The sequence below is a fragment of the Podarcis gaigeae genome, assembly GCF_964106915.1.
Source record: "Podarcis gaigeae genome assembly, chromosome: 16".
NCBI classification, from domain to species: domain Eukaryota; kingdom Metazoa; phylum Chordata; class Lepidosauria; order Squamata; family Lacertidae; genus Podarcis; species Podarcis gaigeae.
In genome coordinates, this window is record NC_139693.1 from 28,811,288 (window position 1) to 28,831,627 (window position 20,340).

Sequence of the window (20,340 nt, forward strand, 5' to 3'; positions counted from 1 at the left end):
CTTCTTCTTCTTCTTCTTCTTCTTCTTCTCCCTCCATAGGCCTTACCCTAAAGGTGACGAAAGGAAAAAGGCTTGTTTGAGTGCTTTGTCCGAGGTGAAAGTGCAGCCCGGTAAGGAGATGAACAATTATTATAAAATTTATTTTCTTTTGGCGTTGATGCACAGGAGCCATTTTGTTTTTATTGATCTTGTGTGAGCTGCCCATGGAGCTTTTTCAGCCGAAATAAATAAACCGTAGCTGAAATACGCACACACACACCCCTCCCACATTACTCCATCTTTCTCCCACATGTCAGCCAACCATTTCTCAATGCTTGCTAGCTGTTAGGGAGAAAGAGTAGCTAACCATTTCCCCAAGTAATTATACCACTGGCAAACAAACTGCCGTGTGTGTGTGTGTCCATGGGAATTAAATTTCCTTCTGCGGAAGAGCTTGGGTTTCTTCCAAAGGCTGCAGGCTATGATCTGAAAGTGATAGCCACATTGTTTCAGACACTAATTCCTGGACCAATGTGCAAAGCGATAAGAGGAATGCCTTGCTGAGTTCATTATCGCACCAACATGGCAGCGCCAAGTTGATTTACTGGGGAATTCTCTTTCTCTTGGACAGGTTGTTATCTGCCCAGCAACCCCGAAGCGATTGTCTTGGACATTGACTACAAGTCAGGAACTCCTATGCAAAGGTATGGTGGCCTTGTTTTCTTCCTCAGCTCAGTTTGCCTCCAGTAATAAAGACTTGGATTCCCTTCCCCTTCTAAACCCAGGGGTGGGGGGTTTCTGTGGACTACAGCTTCTACCATCCCTTGCAGCCAACATGGCCAATGGTCAAGGGGCTGCAGTCCAGCCACACTGGCCCACTTCCATTCTGTATTATTATTCACTTTTCCTACTCTTAATGTCCTTCCAGCGCTGCCAAAGCACCTTACTTGGCCAAATTTAAGGTGAAGCGGTGCGGAGTCAGCGAACTTGAAAAAGAAGGTCAGTACAGTAGCTTCCCAGTACATATGATGTCTGTCCCCATTTGCATTAGAGTTTCCTGCAGTGATTTCCCCCTGCTTCCTGTGTTTTAGCTGAAATATAACAATCCGTGGCTTCCCCTCGAAGAGGAATATAATTTACATGGGTGTATTCCATATGCTTTTCATATTGAGTGCCTGTGAGTTATAAGGAAGTGATTGTTACAGTCAGTAAGATCAACCTTTTCCTCTTTTTTTAAAAAAATAATATTTATTACTTTTAAAAGTTACAAAAAAGGAGAAGAAAGAAAAAGAAAGACAAAAAGGAAAGAAAAGAGAAGAAAAAAACCAAAAACAATACAATACAATATATAAACAATACAAAACCCAACCTGAACCCATTAAACTAAACACATAAATGAAGCAAAACAAAAACAATTTAAAAACCTCCCTCCTTTTCCATACTCTATCCTTCATTCCCTTGTTTCCTCAACTTCCTCACACCTCCCTTTTAGTATCCCACTTCTAGTACTTGTTTCAGCAAATCCTTTCCATCTTTCTCTATTTTCTATCATATTATAAATAACATAATTTTTAACCTTATTTCCCATTAAGACTAAATTACTTATATATACTTAACTTCTTATAGCATTTCTGCTAAATCCATAAAATATCATTCCACCATTTTTCTAACAGTCATTACTTTTACAAGATTTCTAAGATCAACCTTTTCCATGAAGCCTTTGGCACAGTTCCCCAGATCCTATGACCTCACTGTGTGTCTACTCCTAAGTATATGCAGAGGAAATAATTGTACAGTGGACGCTTGGGTTGCAAACGTGATCCGTCCGGGATGCACGTTTGCAACCCGCAGTGCTGCGTCTGCGCACGTGTGGGTTGTGATTTGGCGCTTATTCACAAAGCACCATTTAGCGGTTCTTCGCATGTGCAACCGCCGAAACCTGGAAGTAACCCATTCCGGTACTTTCGGGTTTCGGCGGGTCCGTAACCGAAAAAACGCAACCTGATATCCTTTCCCTGTTTACTCCAGCCTCCTCATTTCTGTTGTGTGAAACTTTCTATTTCTTTATTCTACTCATTTGGTTCCTGTCTGACCTTTCGATCCAGAAAGATCCCCACAGTGGCTTGCTCGGATTGCTTTTACTTCCTGTGGAACATGGCATAGTTCTGCAGTTGCCTCTCCTCTCTTTCAGTGCTGGCTGGTGCCCATTATGGCTGGTTGGGTGAAAGACGGGAGGCTGACAGTAGGTGGCGCCAGAGCCAATGACCAGAGGAGCCAGCTCAAGCTAGCTTTGTCTCCCAATCCTCCTCCTTCTGGCTGGCTAGCTATTTATCTCTTTATCTGTAGCACATTCAGTTTAGAAAATCCAATAAAAAACAGCAACAGAACCATTCTACTAGGAAACTCAGAAACAAATGATGATTATTTTTTAAGGGAAGGAGAAGTAATATTTTAAAGATCGTATCCAAAAATATCATCCTGCACATTAGGCAGAAAAAACCAGATGCACAAATATAGGGCGGGGGACGCCTGGCTTAGTAGCAGTACGTGTGAAAATGATCTAGGAGTCTTGGTGGAACACAAGCTTAACATGAGGCGACACTGTGATGCAGCAGCAGCAAAGAAAAAAAAGCTAATACTATTCTAGGCTGCATCAACAGAAGTATAGTGCCCAGTTCGAGGGAAGTCATAGTACCACTCTATTCTGCCTTGGTCAGACCACACTTGGAACACTGTGTCCAGTTCTGGGTGCCACAATTTAAGAAGGATGTTGACAAGCTGGAATGTGTGCAGAGGAGGGCAACCAAGATGATCAAGGGTATGGAAACTAAGCCTTATGAGGAGCGTTTGAAGGAGCTGGGTATGTTTAGCCTTGAAAAGAGGAGACTGAGGAGGTATGATAGCCATCTTCAATATATTAAGGTCTGTCACACGGAGGAGGGAGCATGCTTGATTTTTTCTTCTCTGGAGGGCAGGACTTGAACCAGTGGCTTCAAGTTGCAAGAAAGGAGATTCTGACTAAACACTTGGAAAAAACTTTCTGACTAAGAGCTGTTCAGCAGCGGAACAGACTCCTGCGAGAGGTTGTGGTCTCTCCTTCCTTGGAGGCTTCTAAACAGAGGTTGGATGCTTTAAGCTGAGATTCCTGCACTGCAGGGGGTTTGACTAGATGACCCCTGGGGTTCCTTCCAACTCTTTGATTCTATGATTAAAGTTACAGGTCTTGCAATTATTCTTGGAGGCCGGGTTCCTTTCAGGAGGATCTCTTTAGTATTACAGTGGTACCTCGGGTTACATACGCTTCAGGTTACAGACTTCGCTAACCCAGAAATAGTACCTCAGGTTAAGAACTTTGCTTCAGGATGAGAACAGAAATCGTGCTTCAGCGGCGCGGCAGCAGCAGGAGGCCCCATTAGCTAAAGTGGTGCTTCAGGTTAAGAACAGTTTCAGGTTAAGTACAGACCTCCGGAACGAATTAAGTACTTAACCCGAGGTACCACTGTACTGCTAAAGGGGAAGTGTTTTTTGTTATTTAGTTGTCTCCTTCTCTTGGAAAGCTTGCATGGAGTCCCAGCATTTTTTCTCCCCAGTGAAACTGCATTTGGTTTTACTTGGATTTCACCCTCTTTCCAGGTCTCCGCTGTCGTTCGGACTCCATAGACGAAAGCGGGGAAGATGGGGTGGAGAGCAAGAAGATTTGCTGGCAGGCAGCCATCTTCAAAGTGGGCGATGACTGCAGACAGGTAAGGAGGCCGCAAGCCCTTTCTCAGCAGCGACCAGTTGAACTGTGGCAGTAATAAGCGCGCATATGATTATTATTATTTTGCTTTCTCCTGAGAGCGAAAAAACCCCACGCCTGCTGCCCCACTGCATACATAGGCTGTTACAATAATAATAATAATAATAATAATAATAATAATAATAATAATAATAATAATACATTTTATTTATACCCCGCGCACCCCTGCCAAGACCTGGCTCAGGGCGGCTAACAGCCAATAATAAAAACAAGTTGATTAAAATACACTTTAAAAACAATATTAAAATAAAACATTAAAACATTAGGATGCAGCCTCTTCACAGGAGGAGAAAGGAAAAAGAAAGAGGGGAGGGAATCAAACTGATTCTAAGCCAAAGGCCAGGTGGAACAACTCTGCCTTACAGGCCCTGCAGAAAGAAATCAGATCCTGCAGGGCCCTGGTCTCATGAGACAGAGCACTCCACGCCAGTGTTGAGAAGGCCCTGACTCTGGTTGAAGCCAATCTAACTTCCTTAGGGCCCGGGACCACTAGGGTGTTGCTAGTTACTCTGAGTAACTCTTACTCAGTTGGATAACAACTTCAGAATTTATTGCAAGCAGTGATATCTGAGCTATTTATTTATTTTTATTGGTAAGATTCTTCTCCCCATCTTTTTCAAAAAGAGATTTCAAGGTGGCTCACTGTGCAGAGTGACATGAAGGGGCCAGGGCATACAGGAAGGAAGCACGAGGGCTGCCATGGTAGAGCTGGGTTCGCCCCCTGTCTGAAAGCCCCCCCCCCATGGCCACCAGCCAATATAGACCAAGGTGGTCCCAACGCATGGTCTGAGGGCCACGTGCGGCCCTCGAAGCCCTTTTCGGCAACTGTTGGCAACATTTGACACCTGCAGCCCTCGTGCTTCTTTCCCAGAGTTGGGCAAGGAGGTGCTGGGACTTGGGTCTGGCAGGTCCCACCTCCTTCCCAAAGCGCTCTCAGCTTTGGGAAGGAGGTGGGTGGGCTCTAGGATCCTGCCAGAGCCTCATGCCTCCTTTCCCAAATCCTGGTGCCTCGCTTAGGTGGCTATTGGAAGGTGCACAAGGGCTGGGTGTGTCAAATTTTGACCTCACTCCCCACCCCCCACCCCCGTGTGACAAGACAATGTGCAGCCCGCGGGTTCCATGTCAAAGTGCTCATGTGGCCCACTTGTTATGAAAAGTTGGGCTGCCCTGATATAGACGCTGCTGAGCTAGATAGACCAGTTGTTTGGCTGTGTATGAGACAGCGTCCTATGCTTAATAGGAGCCTTCTGCAAGTGAGCCAACTTAAAGCCTGCAGCAAAGAAAGATGGAGAAAAAGCCAGGGTGCCATCCTCTCTCATGGCATAAGTAAGGCATGTTCTAGCTCTAAGGCTATGCTTTGAAGCACACTGTTGAGATTAAGTGGACGTGCTCCAGCTATTGGGCTTACACAATTCCCTGCCTCCTTCGGCCAAATCGGTTTCAAATCCAGTTGCCTCTGTTTGCCTCTGCTGAATCTGATTTAGTTTCCTCCTAACATGTCTTCCATGCGTTGCTAAACAGGACATGCTGGCGTTGCAAATCATTGACCTCTTCAAGAACATATTTCAGCTGGTGGGTCTAGACCTGTATGTGTTTCCGTACAGAGTAGTGGCCACAGCCCCAGGGGTGAGTATTTACTTATTGACTCTTCAAATGGAAAGACAGGATTTAGTGTCCCTGGGAAGGGGCAACGCCACTCCTTTTCGAAACCCCATATATCTCTAACAATGTGAGTGTTTTTCTCTGACAAACCTCCTTTTCCTCTTGCAGCCTCCAAGCGGTCCTCTATAGGGGGCTGCACAACTATAATTCCCATCAGTCCCAGCAAGCATGGATGATGGGAGTTGTAGTTCGGCGTCAGCCGGAGGGCCAAGGGTTCTGCCTGCCTATTCTAAAATGTGTTCCTGACCTTTTATTGTATTGTATTTCTATACGATGTGCAGCACCTAGCACATACGTTATTTTTAAAAAATGAGCCTTGCTGTATGGCAAGGTCCATGAGTTGTGGTCATTAATCTTTCTGCTTTCTTCTCCTAGTGTGGCGTCATCGAATGCATTCCTGATTGTACGTCCCGTGACCAGCTGGGCAGGCAGACAGACTTTGGGATGTATGACTACTTTACAAGGCAGTACGGAGATGAATCAACCTTGGCTTTCCAAAAGGTATTCTGCCCGATGCTGAGCCAGATTTGGTTGTGGTAGTGATTTCACAACACCCCTCCACCCCCCACTCATCCACCCCCAGCCTGCAACAAGACCCTCACCAGCAGCTCGTACTCTCAGGAGGTTTAGGAAGAGATTTGCTCTCCCTGACATTTGCATTTTGCTGCTGTCAGCCTCCTCTAGAGTCAGGATATGGGAACCAGCTGTATGTAATCTACCCTTCCTCTCTGAACTATATTTAAGTCAGGCTCTTTGGAGTACAGCAAGACTAGTACCAGAAACTTTATTTAACTTTCATTTTTGCTTTATATTTATGTACCTAAGCCTAGATATGGTAAGGTTTCCCCCCCCCCCCCGTAATAATGAATTTATTCTGTGTTTGCTAAATTGTTGATTTTTGTCATTTTGAATTTACTGGCATGTTCTGTATTTGGTATGTTTGCATTTCCAATATTCTCTGTTTTTATGTTTTGGGTGTCTGCCATAAGCTGCTTTTGGCGCAGCTCATTGTGGGAAAGCGGCTTATAAGTAAAACCAATCAACCAGCTGATATAATAACGACCAGGGGTGCAGTTCAGCAGCATCCCAAGGGCCACACATGTGCCATTTTTTAGAGGTTAAAAATTAAAGGCACCCCCCCCCCCAATTCTGCAAAAGTAAACTTAATCATCCTTGTAAAATTGTTTGCTGCAAGACTCTGACAAAATTATTGGTTTCAGAGATACTGGCTTCTACCCCACTCTTCCTATTATCTGTAGTTTCTCAGTGATGATCTGAAATTTATATTTCTTTTTCTTTGCTTAATCTAACACTACCGACACTTGACTCATCCTTGCAGGCTCGTTACAACTTCATCCGCAGCATGGCTGCCTACAGCCTCCTGTTGTTCCTGTTGCAGATTAAAGACAGGCACAATGGCAATATCATGCTGGACAAACACGGACACATCATTCATATTGGTTAGTTCACTCCTTGGTTTTGTTCTGTTTGTTTGTTTGTTTTTGGCATTGAGAATTTTATTCTTTTCTGCATAACTCAAATGCATGTAAATATGTTCTTACGGAAGGACATATCCAGTTAGAGAAACAGCACTAAGTAACATTGAACTACAGTGGTACCTCGGGTTACAGACGCTTCAGGTTACAGACTCCACTAACCTAGAAATAGTACCTCAGGTTAAGAACTTTGCTTCAGGATGAGAACAGAAATCATGCGGCGGCAGCGGGAGGCTCCATTAGCTAAAGTGGTACCCAGGTTAAGAACAGACCTCCAGAACGAATTAAGCTCTTAGCCCGAGGTACCACTGTTTACTGAAATTAAACACCAAAGCAGTTATTTATATTCTATGCAATGTGTTTCAAAGCATTATAAAATGTTACCAACCTTAGGTATGCTACCATGTCTTAGTTTTCATTGTTTAAATCTAATAAAATTGTTTAGTTTAGCCATTGTTGTAAATTCCCCACAATGTTTCTACCCATTCTCTTATAGTTGGAATATCAGAAAACCTCATGGTGTGCTGGTTAGACTCTAGGGCAGAGGAGACCTGGGTTCAAATTGTCTCTTGGCTGCGAAACTCAGAAGGGGGCCTTGAGCTAGTTGCCATCTCTCATCCTAACCCGCTCCATGGAGTTCTTGTGAGGATCGAAAGGGAGGGGAAAACTCTTTATGCTGTCTAGAGCATGGGTAGGCAAACTAAGGCCCGGGGGCTGGATCTGGCCCAACCGCCTTCTAAATCCGGCCTGTGGACGGCCTGGGAATCAGCGTGTTTTTACATGAGTAGAAGGTCTCATTTTATTTAAAATGCATCTCTGGGTTATTTGTGGGGCATAGGAATTTATTCATTTCCCCCCCCCCCCCAAATATAGTCCGGCCCCCCACAAGGTCTGAGGGACTACTGAAAAAGTTTGCTGACCCCTGGTCTAGAGCTCCTTCAAGGAAGGGATATAAACGTAATAAATAAATAAAACCAATTGGTAGAAGAGGTGCTCATCTGTTTATGAATGTACTTTGGCTTCTTATGTGTGATGTAAAATTTCATTGGTCCTTGTCTAAGGATGCTTAGGCCACACTTTCAGAGGCAAAGAGTTCTCTCCTACCAGAGACTTAGAGCGCCTATATACTCAAGACAAAACTGACGGGTGCAGGTGATGTTTAACCCTTTCCCTGCCAGCTATTTCCCCACTGAAAATCACGCGCCCTGATGAGGCTCAGGGCGTGTATTGTAAACGCACACCCCAAACTTCAGAGGGGGGAGGAGCGGCACTTGGCGAGGTTGTGTGCGGAAAGGGTAAAAAGGTTCTTTTTCTCCCTGCTGTTCCTTTTCCAGTCCTAGACAGCCTCCGGTGGCTGCACTGCCGATTGGACCCACTGGCATTTACCGTATTTTTTGCTCCATAAGATGCACTTTTTCCCTCCTAAAAAATAAGGGGAAATGTGTGTGCGTCTTATGGAGCGATTGCAGGGGGGAGGCAGGCAGTAAAAGCCCCCAAAAGCCGCACACAAGCTCCACACGGCTCTTGCGGGCTTTTCCCCAGGAGGGAGAAGGGACTGATGCGGCCAGTCAGTCCCTTCTCCCTCCTCGTAGAAAAGCCCGCAGGAGCCGCACACTCCTTAAAGGGTGTGCGGCTCCTGTGGGCTTTTGCGGGAGGTGGGGGAATTGCTATAGCCTTGCACAGCCTCTCCCGGCAGGATGGATCCCGCTCACTGTCTTGGCTTCTTTGCTCTTTGGGGCTGGGTGGGGGAAAACCCAGGCTTCTCCTGGCAGCCCTGAGAAGCTCTGCGTGCAGCCTGTCCGCTTCTCTTTGGGGCTGGGCGGGGGGAATAATATTTTTTTCCTTGATTTCCCCCTCTAAAAACTAGGTGCGCCTTATGGTCCGGTGCGCCTTATGGAGCGAAAAATACGGTAGTACTTTTGAATGAGGGAGCAGAATGGGCCTGTTTGATCCTTCTTGTGTTTTGTTTTGTTTTGTTTTGTTTGCTTTCCCCTCTCCCTTGTCCACCCCTTCCCTGGCGCAGACTTTGGTTTCATGTTTGAGAGTTCTCCCGGCGGAAACCTGGGTTGGGAGCCAGACATCAAGCTGACTGACGAGATGGTTATGATAATGGGAGGGAAGATGGAGGCCACGCCTTTCAAGTGGTTCATGGAGATGTGCGTCAGGGGGTACCTGGCAGTCAGGTGAGGAGGCTTGCACTCTGGAGTCAATCTCGAGCCCCAATAATAATAATAATAATAATAATTTATTATTTCTACCCTGCCCACCTGGCTGGGTTTGCCCAGCCACTCTGGGCAGCTTCCAACAAAGATTTAAAATACATCAAAATGACCGAATTACACCGAAGGCCAGCTCATCTTTCCTGAGGTCCATTCCTGCAACTGCCTTGTGGTGGGAGGAGGGAGGTTGGCATTACAGCTGCCAGTCCTAGAGGAACGGGGGCTGCCTTTGTTGCAGTAATTTCGTTATGGCTGATAGCTTGCAGGTGGCAACCCAGCCTCATCGGCAAATGGGAGATGATTACACTGTGTAGATTTAATTACAGTAATAAGGTGTGGTCCACCCCCAGACCGAGTCCCTCTGGTTTTATTTTCTTTCTTCAGATACAGGAGAGGCTCTAATAATTCCCTCTCCTCTCTCTGTCCATGTCTATGTCTCCCCCCCCCCCTTGCGCAGGCCTTACATGGATGCCGTGGTCTCTCTGGTGACGTTGATGCTGGACACAGGGCTGCCCTGTTTCCGAGGGCAGACAATCAAACTGTTAAAGTAAGTCGTGCCTCTTTCCTAATGGCGGGGGCTGCACAAGTTAAGCAGGCCTGGGCCTAGTTTGGGCCTGAATTGGAGTCTGCCTTGAGTTCCACGCGGAGCCTTTTCTTAATGGCCACAGCCAGACTCAGAATGGGCAACCATGGGGCGGGTCTGGGGGGAGGTTGCTGTTCAAAGAACAACATTTGGGCAATTTGAAAAATAAGGGTCGTGCAAAAGTTGCATTTTGTTAGTTGAGGCACAAAGTGACTGATAACAATAGGAAAAGCAAATCGTGCAGTCCAGGCTCCCCTAGATTTATTTATTTGAAGCGTTTGTGCCCCACTCTTCAGCCAAACAGGCCCCCAGAGTGGCTCACATGCAGCCAGTTAAAACAAGTCTCTGCCCACACGCTTTCCATCTAAAAGACATGATGCACAAGGGGAAGGGGACAGGGAGGGAAGTGGGGGGAAAGCAAAGTTGGGAACCATTCTTAAGTAGTAGCTTTTACAGGTAAAGGTAAGATAAAGGACCCCTGGAGGGTTAAGTCCAGTCAAAGGAGACTGTGGGATTGGGGCGCTCATCTTGCTTTCAGGCCAAGGGAGCCGGCGTTTGTCCACAGACAGCTTTGCGGGTCATGTGGCCAGCAGGACTAAACCGCTTCTGGCGCAATGGGACACTGACAGAAACCAGAGCGCACGGAAACAGCGTTTACCTTTCTGCCACGGTGGTACCTATTTATCTACTTGCACTGGTGTGCTTTTGAACTGCTAGGTTGGCAGGAGCTGGGACAAAACAACGGGAGCTCACTCGGTGGCGGGGATTCGAACCGATGACCTTTTGATAGGAAAGCCCAAGAGGCTCAGTGGTTTAGACAACAGCGCCACCTGCATCCCCCATAGCTTTTACAACGACCAACTGGCACAGAAAGGCTGGAGGTACATTATGGAGCTGGTCTTTCAGCAAAGCGAATGGGATGAGCCCCGCTTCCCATTTCTTCCCCTGTGGCAGCCTGATGGAATGGCTGCTCCTGGGTGACAGAAGCATCCAGTTAGCCTGATGGAGCTGGTCTTTCAGCAGAGCTTGATGGAACAAGAATGCCTTGAACAAACATTCTTGCGTCTCCTTCCTCTGCCTAAGGTGCTCCTCAGAATACTGTCAAGTTCGCAGTTCTGAGGATTTCCTCCTACTCTTAACGCAGGCTTCCAGATAAAACGTGTCCTCTGAGCAAGGAAGCATCTGTCAGGGAACTGACATCAAAGCCAGAAGTGGAGGCAGGGCTCCCAAGCGATGCCGGAGAAGGGCCAAGCAGGGAGAGAGGGGACTCAGCGGCTGGGGAAGGAAATCAGCGTAACACCAGGGATAAAGGGGGGCGGATGGGGGAATCGGAGAGAGGGCTCTTCGCTGGAGACCAGTGGGGAGAGCACAGGTCCTCCGCTACCCACACCCACCCTGCGCAGAAGACTTCCACGCAGGGAAAGTAGGCATAGACTTGGCGTCAAAGAACTTCTTTGCTAGAAGAAGTTCAAGAAACGCCCACTGACGGATCCTGCTAGCAACTGAACAGCCACAAAGTGAAGGGCTGTCCAGCCAGGGAAGGTTTAACCATGCTACCTAGCCAGGAGTGGCGGCAACTTACGCACGAGCAACCCCATATAATCATTACAGCATCCCTGAGGAAAGGGCACAGGTGTGAAAGAGCAGCACACAGCTGGCATGCAGATTAGAATCGCACCCCTCTGAGCAATTCTAAATTTTCCTTTTAAAAAAGCAGCCCTGGTTCCATAAAGCGCAGTGATTTTTTAAAAAAAATTGTATAATTCTTTAATTAATTTTGACAAAAACAAAAAGCTTGCATTCAAGAAAGAACTATAAAATAAAACGTTTAAAACAACTATATACGTTGTCAGTATTGAATCCACATTATGTGATTACTTGAATCCCTGAAGTGCAGTGAATTAACTGAATGCCCGAAGTGTGGCACGGCATTCAAGAGCGTAGGCATCGGATCGTTCCCATATCTGGAAGTGAAACAACATGGGACTTTAGAATAAATGGGATTAGGATCCAGGTGTGGGGCATCAGCCACATTTCCACAGAGCAGCCTGTGTCTCATTTCGTTGTCAGAATCAGAGGCCCTAACTAAGAGATGAGACATTTTTGTCCTCGTAAGAACATATTCAATTTGGAGCAACCACTGCCTCCTAGGAGAGCGAGTTCCATAGTTTGTGTTGCTTGAAGAAGTCCTGTTTTTTCCCCATCTCTCCTGAATCTTCCAACATTCAGCTTCATTGGATATCCACAAGTTCTGGCGCTGTGTGAGAGGGAGAAAGAACTTTTCTTCCTCCACTTTCTCCATGCCCAGGCATGATTATGTCATTTCTCACTTGCCTTTTCTCCAAACTGCAAAGTCCCAAACTCTTGAGATCTCCTCTGCTTCCTCCTCCAACAGGAACAGGTTCAGCCCCAACATGACGGAGAGAGAAGCGGCCAACTTCATCATCAAGATCATTCAGAGCTGCTTCCTCAGCAATAGGTAGGCCTCTACGCGTCTGCTGGCTTATTTCCTGGTTGTTCTCTAGCGAGGGAAACCTTTCTCAGCCCAAGGGCCGCATTTCCTTCGGGGCAGCCTTCCAGGGGCCACATCCCAGTCATGGGCTTGAGCCGGAGGCAAAACCAGGAGGAGCGATGAATGAGAATTGTACCTTTGGCGCAGTAGGCTCCATCCTCCGCCAGGCAAATGGTATTACCACCCTGGCATTCCTACTTCTGTAACTGACCCTTAGCAGTGAAAACAGTGGAAGCTTCTGTATTTCCCTCAGTCTGCCCGGCTCTGAAACCCTAAAAGGAACTTTATATGTACTGCCAGGTGTGGTCATTTGCCACCCAAACCTGCTCCACACCGTCTAGGGCTGGATCTCCACTGATCTGGAAAACGCTATTTAAAAACACGCTATTTTCCATTGGCGAAAGATCGCTGCTCTACAGCACCCTCTGGTGTCACATTTTTATAACACCTTTTTCACGTTACAGTGGTGGTACCTTGGTACTCAAACCTAATCCGTTCCGGAAGTCCGTTCCAAAACCAAAGCGTTCCAAAACCAAGGTGCGCTTTCCCATAGAAAGCAATGCAAAACGGATTAATCCGTTCCAGACTTTTAGAAACAACCCCTAAAACAGCAATTTAACATGAATTTTACTATCTAATGAGACCATTGATCCATAAAATGAAAGGAATAAACAATGTACTGCAGTCACACAATCAATCATTAGCTGAACTGGGTTCCACACAGTCAAAAAGAAGAGCCACAAAAACACAAAATAAATAACAAAAACAGACAGACCTCAGCGTGACACTTAAAATGGAAGTGTGGAACTCAAATCGGAAGTGTAACGCTCAAAACGGAGCATGTTCAGCTTCCGAAAAGAGTTCGCAAACCAGAACACTTACTTCCGGGTTTGCAGTGTTTTGGTTCCAAGTTGTTTGAGTACCAAAGCGTTTGAGAACCAAGGTACCACTGTATAACTCACCGGTGACCACTTCTGAATCACCTTCTGTTTCTGTTACCTTTTTTCCAGGAGTAAGACCTACGATATGATCCAGTACTACCAGAACGACATTCCTTACTGAACCCAGACGGGGTTATCCTGGGGGATCCACGACCCTGTCTCCGTTGTTCCAGCCTAGAAACGTGATTTCCTGGAAGTCACTGCGTCCTGCCTCCGGTCAATCCTCTCTGCGTGCGTGTGCATGTGAATGTGGGTGTGCCCGTTTTACAAGACCCTTGTAACAATCAGCACCTCTCAAATAGTTCCTCTTATCTTCTCCAGGGTGTCCGTGTCCCTAGATTGCACAGCAGCTGGCTGCAGTTGCGGATTTAAAAAAAAACCTGTCGCAGCTACAAATGAGTGTAAAACTCAGCAAGGAAACGATAAACCTGAGGAGTATGGCGATTGCCAGGGGGTTTTGTTTTGGCTTTCGGAAGCAAGTTCCATTAAAACACCCACTCTGTAGGATCCGGCAGCAGTCAAATGCTCTAGAGCCGCTACTCAGTGCGGCAAGGAAGCATTAAGAAGCCCTGGTGAATGCTGTAGAAATTGTAATGATAATCGTCTGTAGGTGGTGATAGCCCTGCATCTGTGTTAATATTGTTCTTTGCACTGTAAATGGTTCCTGCTCCACGGTCAGTATTTCGTACCTACATGAAGAATGTATTTCCTCCCCCCTTTTGTGTGGTTTTAAGGAGAGAAACTCTATCCAAGATATATTTAATCTAAAAAAAAAAGGAATTAAAAAAGAAGAAGGCCTTAGGGTACTTTACGTCTCTGCTCCAGCGTTTGTTTTTGTTTTTTAAAAATAATAAAAACAACCGGCTTTAGAAATCACGAGGATTAGGCAAATTCACGAAGAACAAAGCTATCGGCAGCTACTAGCCACAGCAGTTGCCTCCGCCGTCTCACTGGCTGCTGAGAATCGCAGGTGAGCCGAGTGCTGTCCTGCTTGCAGGCCATGGCCAAAGGTCAGGAATGATAAGAGAGCAACATCTGGAGGTGGGGGCATCGTGGTGGGTGTGGCCAGAGGCAAAAGTGGGTGGAGCAACAGATGCAAATTTTGCTTTTGGACAGTAGCTCGGTTTCAACACCCACTTGAACACTCCTCTCCAGCCTCCATCTGAAGGAGCAAGAGGCTTTATATAATAATTACTAATTACTAATTATTTATTATTAATACCCCTTTCATCTGGCTGGTTTTCCCCAGCCACTCTGGGAGGCTTCCAACACAATATTAAAATACAGTAATGCATCAAACATTAAAAGCTTCCCTAAACAGGGCTGCCTTCAGATGTCGTCTAAAAGTCTGGTACCTCGGGTTAAGTACTTAATACGTTCTGGAGGTCTGTTCTTAACCTGAAACTGTTCTTAACCTGAAGCACCACTTTAGCTAATGGGGCCTTCCTGACGCCGCCGCACTGCTGGAGCACGATTTCTGTTCTCATGCTGAAGCAAAGTTCTTAACCCGAGGTACTATTTCTGGGTTATCGGAGTCTGTAACCTGAAGCGTCTGTAACCCGAGGTACCACTGTAGTTGTTATTCTCTTTGACATCTGGTGGGAGGGCGTTCCACAGGGCGGGCACCACCACCGAGAAGGCCCTCTGCCTGGTTCCCTGTAACTTGGCTTCTCACAGTGAGGGAACCACCAGCAGGCCCTTAGCAGAGACGAAGGGTTCTGTATTTCTGAGCGAGGTGCAGCACGGAATCTCTTACCACTTTGCAAAATATCCCATCCCTTCTCTGCTGTCATTGGGAATCCCGCATTCTTTCGGACAGAGGGTGCTTTTCCACACCGGTGTTGCCAGCTGCTCGGTTTGTCTCTGCACAAAAGAAGCCGCCCCTGCCTCCCCAGAGAACAGAAGAAGCAAAATTTATAGTTTTGCATTTGCTGGGCTACTCGATCAGCACTATTCAAGTGCTAATTTTATTCTGCGAGGTGCAGATCAGAAAGCTCAGGGAAGGAGCTGGCGTAGTAACTCGCCAGCGTGATGCAGTGGTTTGGACAAAACATTGATTGCTCCCTCCCACACACCTCCTCACAAGCCCCAGAGATGTGCAGTTGAGTTTTCCTCTTCCCCTACTTTCCTTTGGCACTGGAAGTTGTTACGTGGGGAAATTGGATTTTTAGGAGGCGGTGGACTTTGTAAACTGAACCATGTACGCCACCTTGAGCCCCTTGGAGAAAAAGCTGGGATGTAAATGCAAGCAAAAAAGAGAAATAACAGCAAAACAGAGCGAGGTTTGTCCCACAAACCTCATCCAGTCCTCCCTGCCCACCTGCCTAACTTAAACACAGTTTCTTAGTCTCAGGGTTGACCTCACCAGAGAGGAGGATGGAGCAAGATTCGAATTACTGTATTTTTTCGCTCTATAAGATGTACCAGACACAAGACACACCTAGTTTTTGGAGGAGGAAAACAAGAAAAAAAAATACTTTGAAAGCAGCAATCCCTCTTGCTGTTCTGGCTTCTGGGATAGCTGCGCAGCCTGCACTCGCTCCATAAGATGCACACACATTTCACCTTACTTTTTAGGAGGGAAAAAGTGAGTCTTATAGAGCAAAAAATATGGTAGTTGACTGTGCCTCTGATTGGTTCTGGTTCAACCCCTTTGCCTTCATCTCACTGGTATGAGTGTAGCAGTTAAGAGGGCTGGGCTAGGACCTAGTAGTCCAGGGTTCGAATCCTCACTCGCCCAGTTCACTGGGTGACCCTGGGCTAGTCACTGCCTTTCAGACTGACCCTACCTCACAAGGTTGTTGTGTGGATAAAAAGCAGAAGGGGAGGAACATGCCAATCCCCTTGAGCTCTTAGGTGGTATATAATGTAAGGAATAAATAGAACAAATGGTCACGAGCCACCCCTGACCCAGGGATCCTCAACATGTGCCCTACCACTGAGCTATAGTCTCACTGCGGCACTCTCTTAAAAACAAGTTCCTCTCAGTAGCTTGTGCCACTGACTTCTGTGCTGATCAAGCAGACCCGACTCCTTGCAAAGGAACTACCTGGCTTTAGAGAGATGCTTGATTTATATTGCCCTCACTGCTGCCATCCGTCGAGAGTAATGGAGTGCACCTCTGGGGGTGAAGTCACACTGTTGCATTGGCAGGACCGAAGTGACCACTCCGAGACGCAAACCTGAGTAGTATGTATGGAGATTCTGAGCTGCCCAGACGACAACACTCCCTTCTCGGCCTCGCTGGTGTGGACCAAAGGAAATACGTTTGGCACTGGCTTGGCTGCAGGAGTTGCTGGAAGGAGGCATAGAAGCCGCCATCCAACCATCTTAGGAACTCCAGTCTGCAGTATTTACTCCTTAGCATTTTCTTCTCCTGCAAAGCAGCCGAGGTTTAGGATCAGACTTTTCCTTCTCCTAGATGGCCTACTGTCAGGGAACTGCCATCGGAGCTAGAGGCGGAGGGAAGGCTCCAGAGCGATGCCGGAGAGGGTCCCAGTAGGGAGAGAGGCAGCCCATCTGCTGGGGAAGGAAATCAGCATAACACCAGTGGAGAAGGGGGGCAGATGGGGGAATCGGAGAGGAGGCTCCAGGACTCTTCACCCGAGACCAGTGGGGAGAGCACGGGTCCTCCGTTGCCCACACCCTCCCTGCGCAGAAGACTTCCGCGCAGGGAGAGTAGGTGGAGACTTGGCGCCAAAGAACTTCTTTGCTGGAAGAAGTTCAAGAAACGCCCACTGACGGATTCTGCCAGCGACTGAGACAGCCACGAAGTGAAAGGCTGTCCAGACAGAAAGGGTTCAACCAGGTAACCTAGCCAGGAGTGGCGGCAACTTACACCCGAGCAACCCCTAGAACCATTACAGCTACCTTCCCAGGTTGACGAGCCCCATCTGCCTCTCACCTCCCTCTACAGCAGCAGGTGCAGAAACCGCCTTGTGGACCGTTGGACCCAAAAATGGTCCTGTCCGCTCAATCTTCTGGTGCCTGTCTTGGCATGCAAGGGGAAAGTGCCACAATCACTTTGATTTTCACGAGAGTTGCGCAGAGCTGCCGCCAGGAGGCGCTCTGCAACAAATCCGAGGGCGAATCCAATTGAATCAAACACTGATTTTTTGCCATGCTGGGTAACCTCTTTCGGTAACCTCTTTCACCTCTTTCGGTTTGGTCCAGGCAGCAGTGAAGTGTCTTATATTGGGTGTTTTAGGGCTAGACCTCTGGAAGCTGTCTTCTATTTTGCCTGTGAGATTTGCCCATCCAAAATCATATGAGAATGGAAACGAGTTATCCTTTGAAACTCACACTTCTCCAAATTCCACATTACGGTTCTCCAGCCAAGTAAAAGGGGGTGGCTCATTTGGTAGAACACAAGACTCTTAATCTCAGGGCTGGGGGTTTGAGTCCCATGGTGGATGAAAGATTCCTGCTTTGCAAGGGGCTGAGCTAGATGACCCCTGGCCAGAGTGGCTGGGGCAACTCAGATGATGATGATAATAATAATAATAATAATAATAATAATAATAATAATAATAATAATAATTTATTTATACCCCACCCATCTGGCTGGGTTTCCCCAGCCACTCTGGGTGGCTCCCAACAGAAAATGAATCGGTGGCGCATGCCCTGCTGACTTGCACTCTTGAGGAATGAGGTTATCACCCCTCTTTTATTGTCCATTCTGGGTTGCCCAGCCACTGCCACAGTGTCCTTTCTCTTGGCAGATCAAGATGAGCAGGTGACAGCAAAGGTTTGCAAGGTTTTTAGCTGGGGCAATTAGAATAAGATCCACTCTGACTATTGATTCAAAACCCAAAAATGTATTTCATATAATTGACTTTTAAATTTTTATTCCTGTATATCATATTGTTGTTTTATTGCTATGGCTGATGGCTGACACAAATAAAGATTCATTCATTCCCCCTGGGCAGCTCCCAACAGAATATTAAGAACATGATAAAGCATCAAACATTCAAAACTTCCCTAAACAGGGCTGCCTTCAGATATCTTCTAAAAATCAGATAGTTGTTTATTTCCTTGACATCTGAAGGGAGGGTGTTCCACAGGGCGGGTGCCACTACCGAGAAGGCCCTCTACTTGGTTCCCTGCATCCTCACCTCTTGCAAGGAGGGAACTGCCAGAAGAGCTTTGGTGCTGGACCTCAGTGTCTGGGCTGAATGATGGGGGTGGAGATGCTCCTTCAGGTATACAGGGCTGAGGCCGTTTAGGGCTTTAAAGGTTAGCACCAACACTTTGAATTGTACTTGGAAATGTACTGGGATGAGTGGAGCATAAATAGTAAAATTGTTGTTGTTGGATTGTTGTTTAGTCGTTTAGTCGTGTCCAACTCTTCATGACTCTATGGACCAGAGCACACCAGACACTCCTGTCTTCCACTGCCTCCCACAGTTTGGTCAAACTCATGCTGGCAGCTTCGAGAACACTGTCCAACCATCTCGTCCTCTGTCGTCCCCTTCTCCTTGTGCCCTCCATCTTTCCCAACATCAGGGTCTTTCCCAGGGAGTCTTCTCTTCTCATGAGGTGGCCAAAGTATTGGAGCCTCAGCTTCACGATCTGTCCTTCCAGTGAGCACTCAGGGCTGATTTCCTTAAGGATGGAGAGGTTTGATCTTCTTGCAGTCCATGGGACTCTCAAGAGTCTCCTCCAGCACCATAATTCAAAAGCATCAATTCTTCGGTGATCAGCCTTCTTTATGGTCCAGCTCTCACTTCCATCACTATGTTGTTGGATAGAACATCCCTATTTTCTTTGGAGAAATGTTGGAGGGTGTGAAAGTTCTTCACACAGCACATTCTTAAACCACAAAGGTCTTGGTCATCTCCATTTTTGTCTGTAGCCACTGATAACCACTCTATGGATTTCTCTAATCCTCTTTTAAAGACATCCAAGTTGGTGGCCATCACTGCTTCACGTAGGAACCACTTCCATAGTTTAAACATGTGCTGCACGGAGAAACCAGCTCCTCTGACTTTTCCCCTGAAGCCAGGAGGGTGTTTGAGTCTCATTTTGGATCTTTGTTCCTCTGGCCCAGCTGCGTTCTCGCCGCCAACCCAGCCTTCGAGAAAACCATGACGTTCAATTGATGAAAGAATGAGAGACAAGGATGGGAGGCTTGCCAGGGATAATCTGGCAATGCAATCAGAGAGCCTGGAAAGGTGGGGGGGGGAGTGGGAATTGAAGGGGGAGCATCTGCGTGGCTTTTCTGCCCCAGGTTGGAGAAATAGATGAAGCTGGGCTGCGGGATCGTGCACAGCCCAAATCAAAGTATGTTTAAATTAAAAGATAAAGGGACCTGCGTGCTGGCTGCACCTTGCAGGCCCCAGATCCAGCCGCTGACAGCTCAAAGGACCAGACAGCAGGTAACAGGCAAGCCAAACACCTGTATGAACAGCTGCAGAGCTGCTCTGCCAGTCAGAGCAGACACTACTGGGCTACCTAGAAGAATAGGCTGTGCCTATGCTGTGGGTTAAACCACAGAGCCTAGGACTTGCTAATCAGAAGGTCGGCGGTTCGAATCCGCGCGACAGGGTGAGCTCCTGTTGCTCGGTCCCTGCTCCTGCCAACCTAGCAGTTTGAAAGCACGTCAGAGTGCAAGGAGATAAATAGGTACCACTGCAGCGGGAAGGTAAGTGGCGTTTCCGTGCGCTGCTCTGGTTCGCCAGAAGTGGCTTAGTCATGCTGGCCACATGACCCGGAAGCTGTACGCTGGCTCCCTTGGCCAATAAAGCGAGATGAGCGCCGGAACCCCAGAGTCAGCCACGAGTGGACCGAATGGTCAGGGGTCCTTTTACCTTTACCTTTATCCAACATAGAGAGGGATGCGGGTGGCGCTGTGAGTTAAACCACAGAGCCTAGGGCTTGCCGATCAGAAGGTCGGCAGTTCCAATCCCCACAATGGGGTGAGCTCCCATTGCTCGGTCCCTGCTCCTGCCAACCTAGCAGTTCGAAAGCACGTCAAAGTGCAAGTAGATAAATAGGGACCACTCCGGCGGGAAGGTAAACGGCGTTTCCGTGCGCTGCTCTGCTTCGCCAGAAGCGGCTTAGTCATGCTGGCCACATGACCCTGAAGCTGTACACTGGCTCCCTCAGCCAATAAAGCGAGATGAGCGCCAGAACCCCAGAGTCGGCCAT

At 47.3% G+C, this 20,340-nt stretch overlaps 1 protein-coding gene and 1 long non-coding RNA gene across 2 annotated transcripts in view; one reads left to right on the top strand and one right to left on the bottom strand.

Moving 5' to 3' along the window:
* The window catches only part of PI4KA (phosphatidylinositol 4-kinase alpha), a 96,102-nt gene extending 82,108 nt beyond the window's left edge, over nucleotides 1-13,994 (top strand). The window contains exons 45-55 of the mRNA XM_083716798.1: nucleotides 40-110; nucleotides 611-683; nucleotides 908-978; nucleotides 3,613-3,722; nucleotides 5,300-5,404; nucleotides 5,816-5,941; nucleotides 6,780-6,900; nucleotides 8,960-9,119; nucleotides 9,613-9,702; nucleotides 12,134-12,217; nucleotides 13,261-13,994. Of these exons, the coding sequence (XP_083572924.1) occupies nucleotides 40-110; nucleotides 611-683; nucleotides 908-978; nucleotides 3,613-3,722; nucleotides 5,300-5,404; nucleotides 5,816-5,941; nucleotides 6,780-6,900; nucleotides 8,960-9,119; nucleotides 9,613-9,702; nucleotides 12,134-12,217; nucleotides 13,261-13,312 (1,063 nt within the window). The 3' untranslated portion in view covers nucleotides 13,313-13,994. The remainder of the gene's footprint in view (nucleotides 1-39; nucleotides 111-610; nucleotides 684-907; nucleotides 979-3,612; nucleotides 3,723-5,299; nucleotides 5,405-5,815; nucleotides 5,942-6,779; nucleotides 6,901-8,959; nucleotides 9,120-9,612; nucleotides 9,703-12,133; nucleotides 12,218-13,260) is intronic.
* Nucleotides 1-20,340, bottom strand: part of LOC310834328 — a 226,369-nt gene that overhangs the window by 105,628 nt on the left and 100,401 nt on the right. The gene's annotated exons all lie outside the window — the stretch shown is intronic.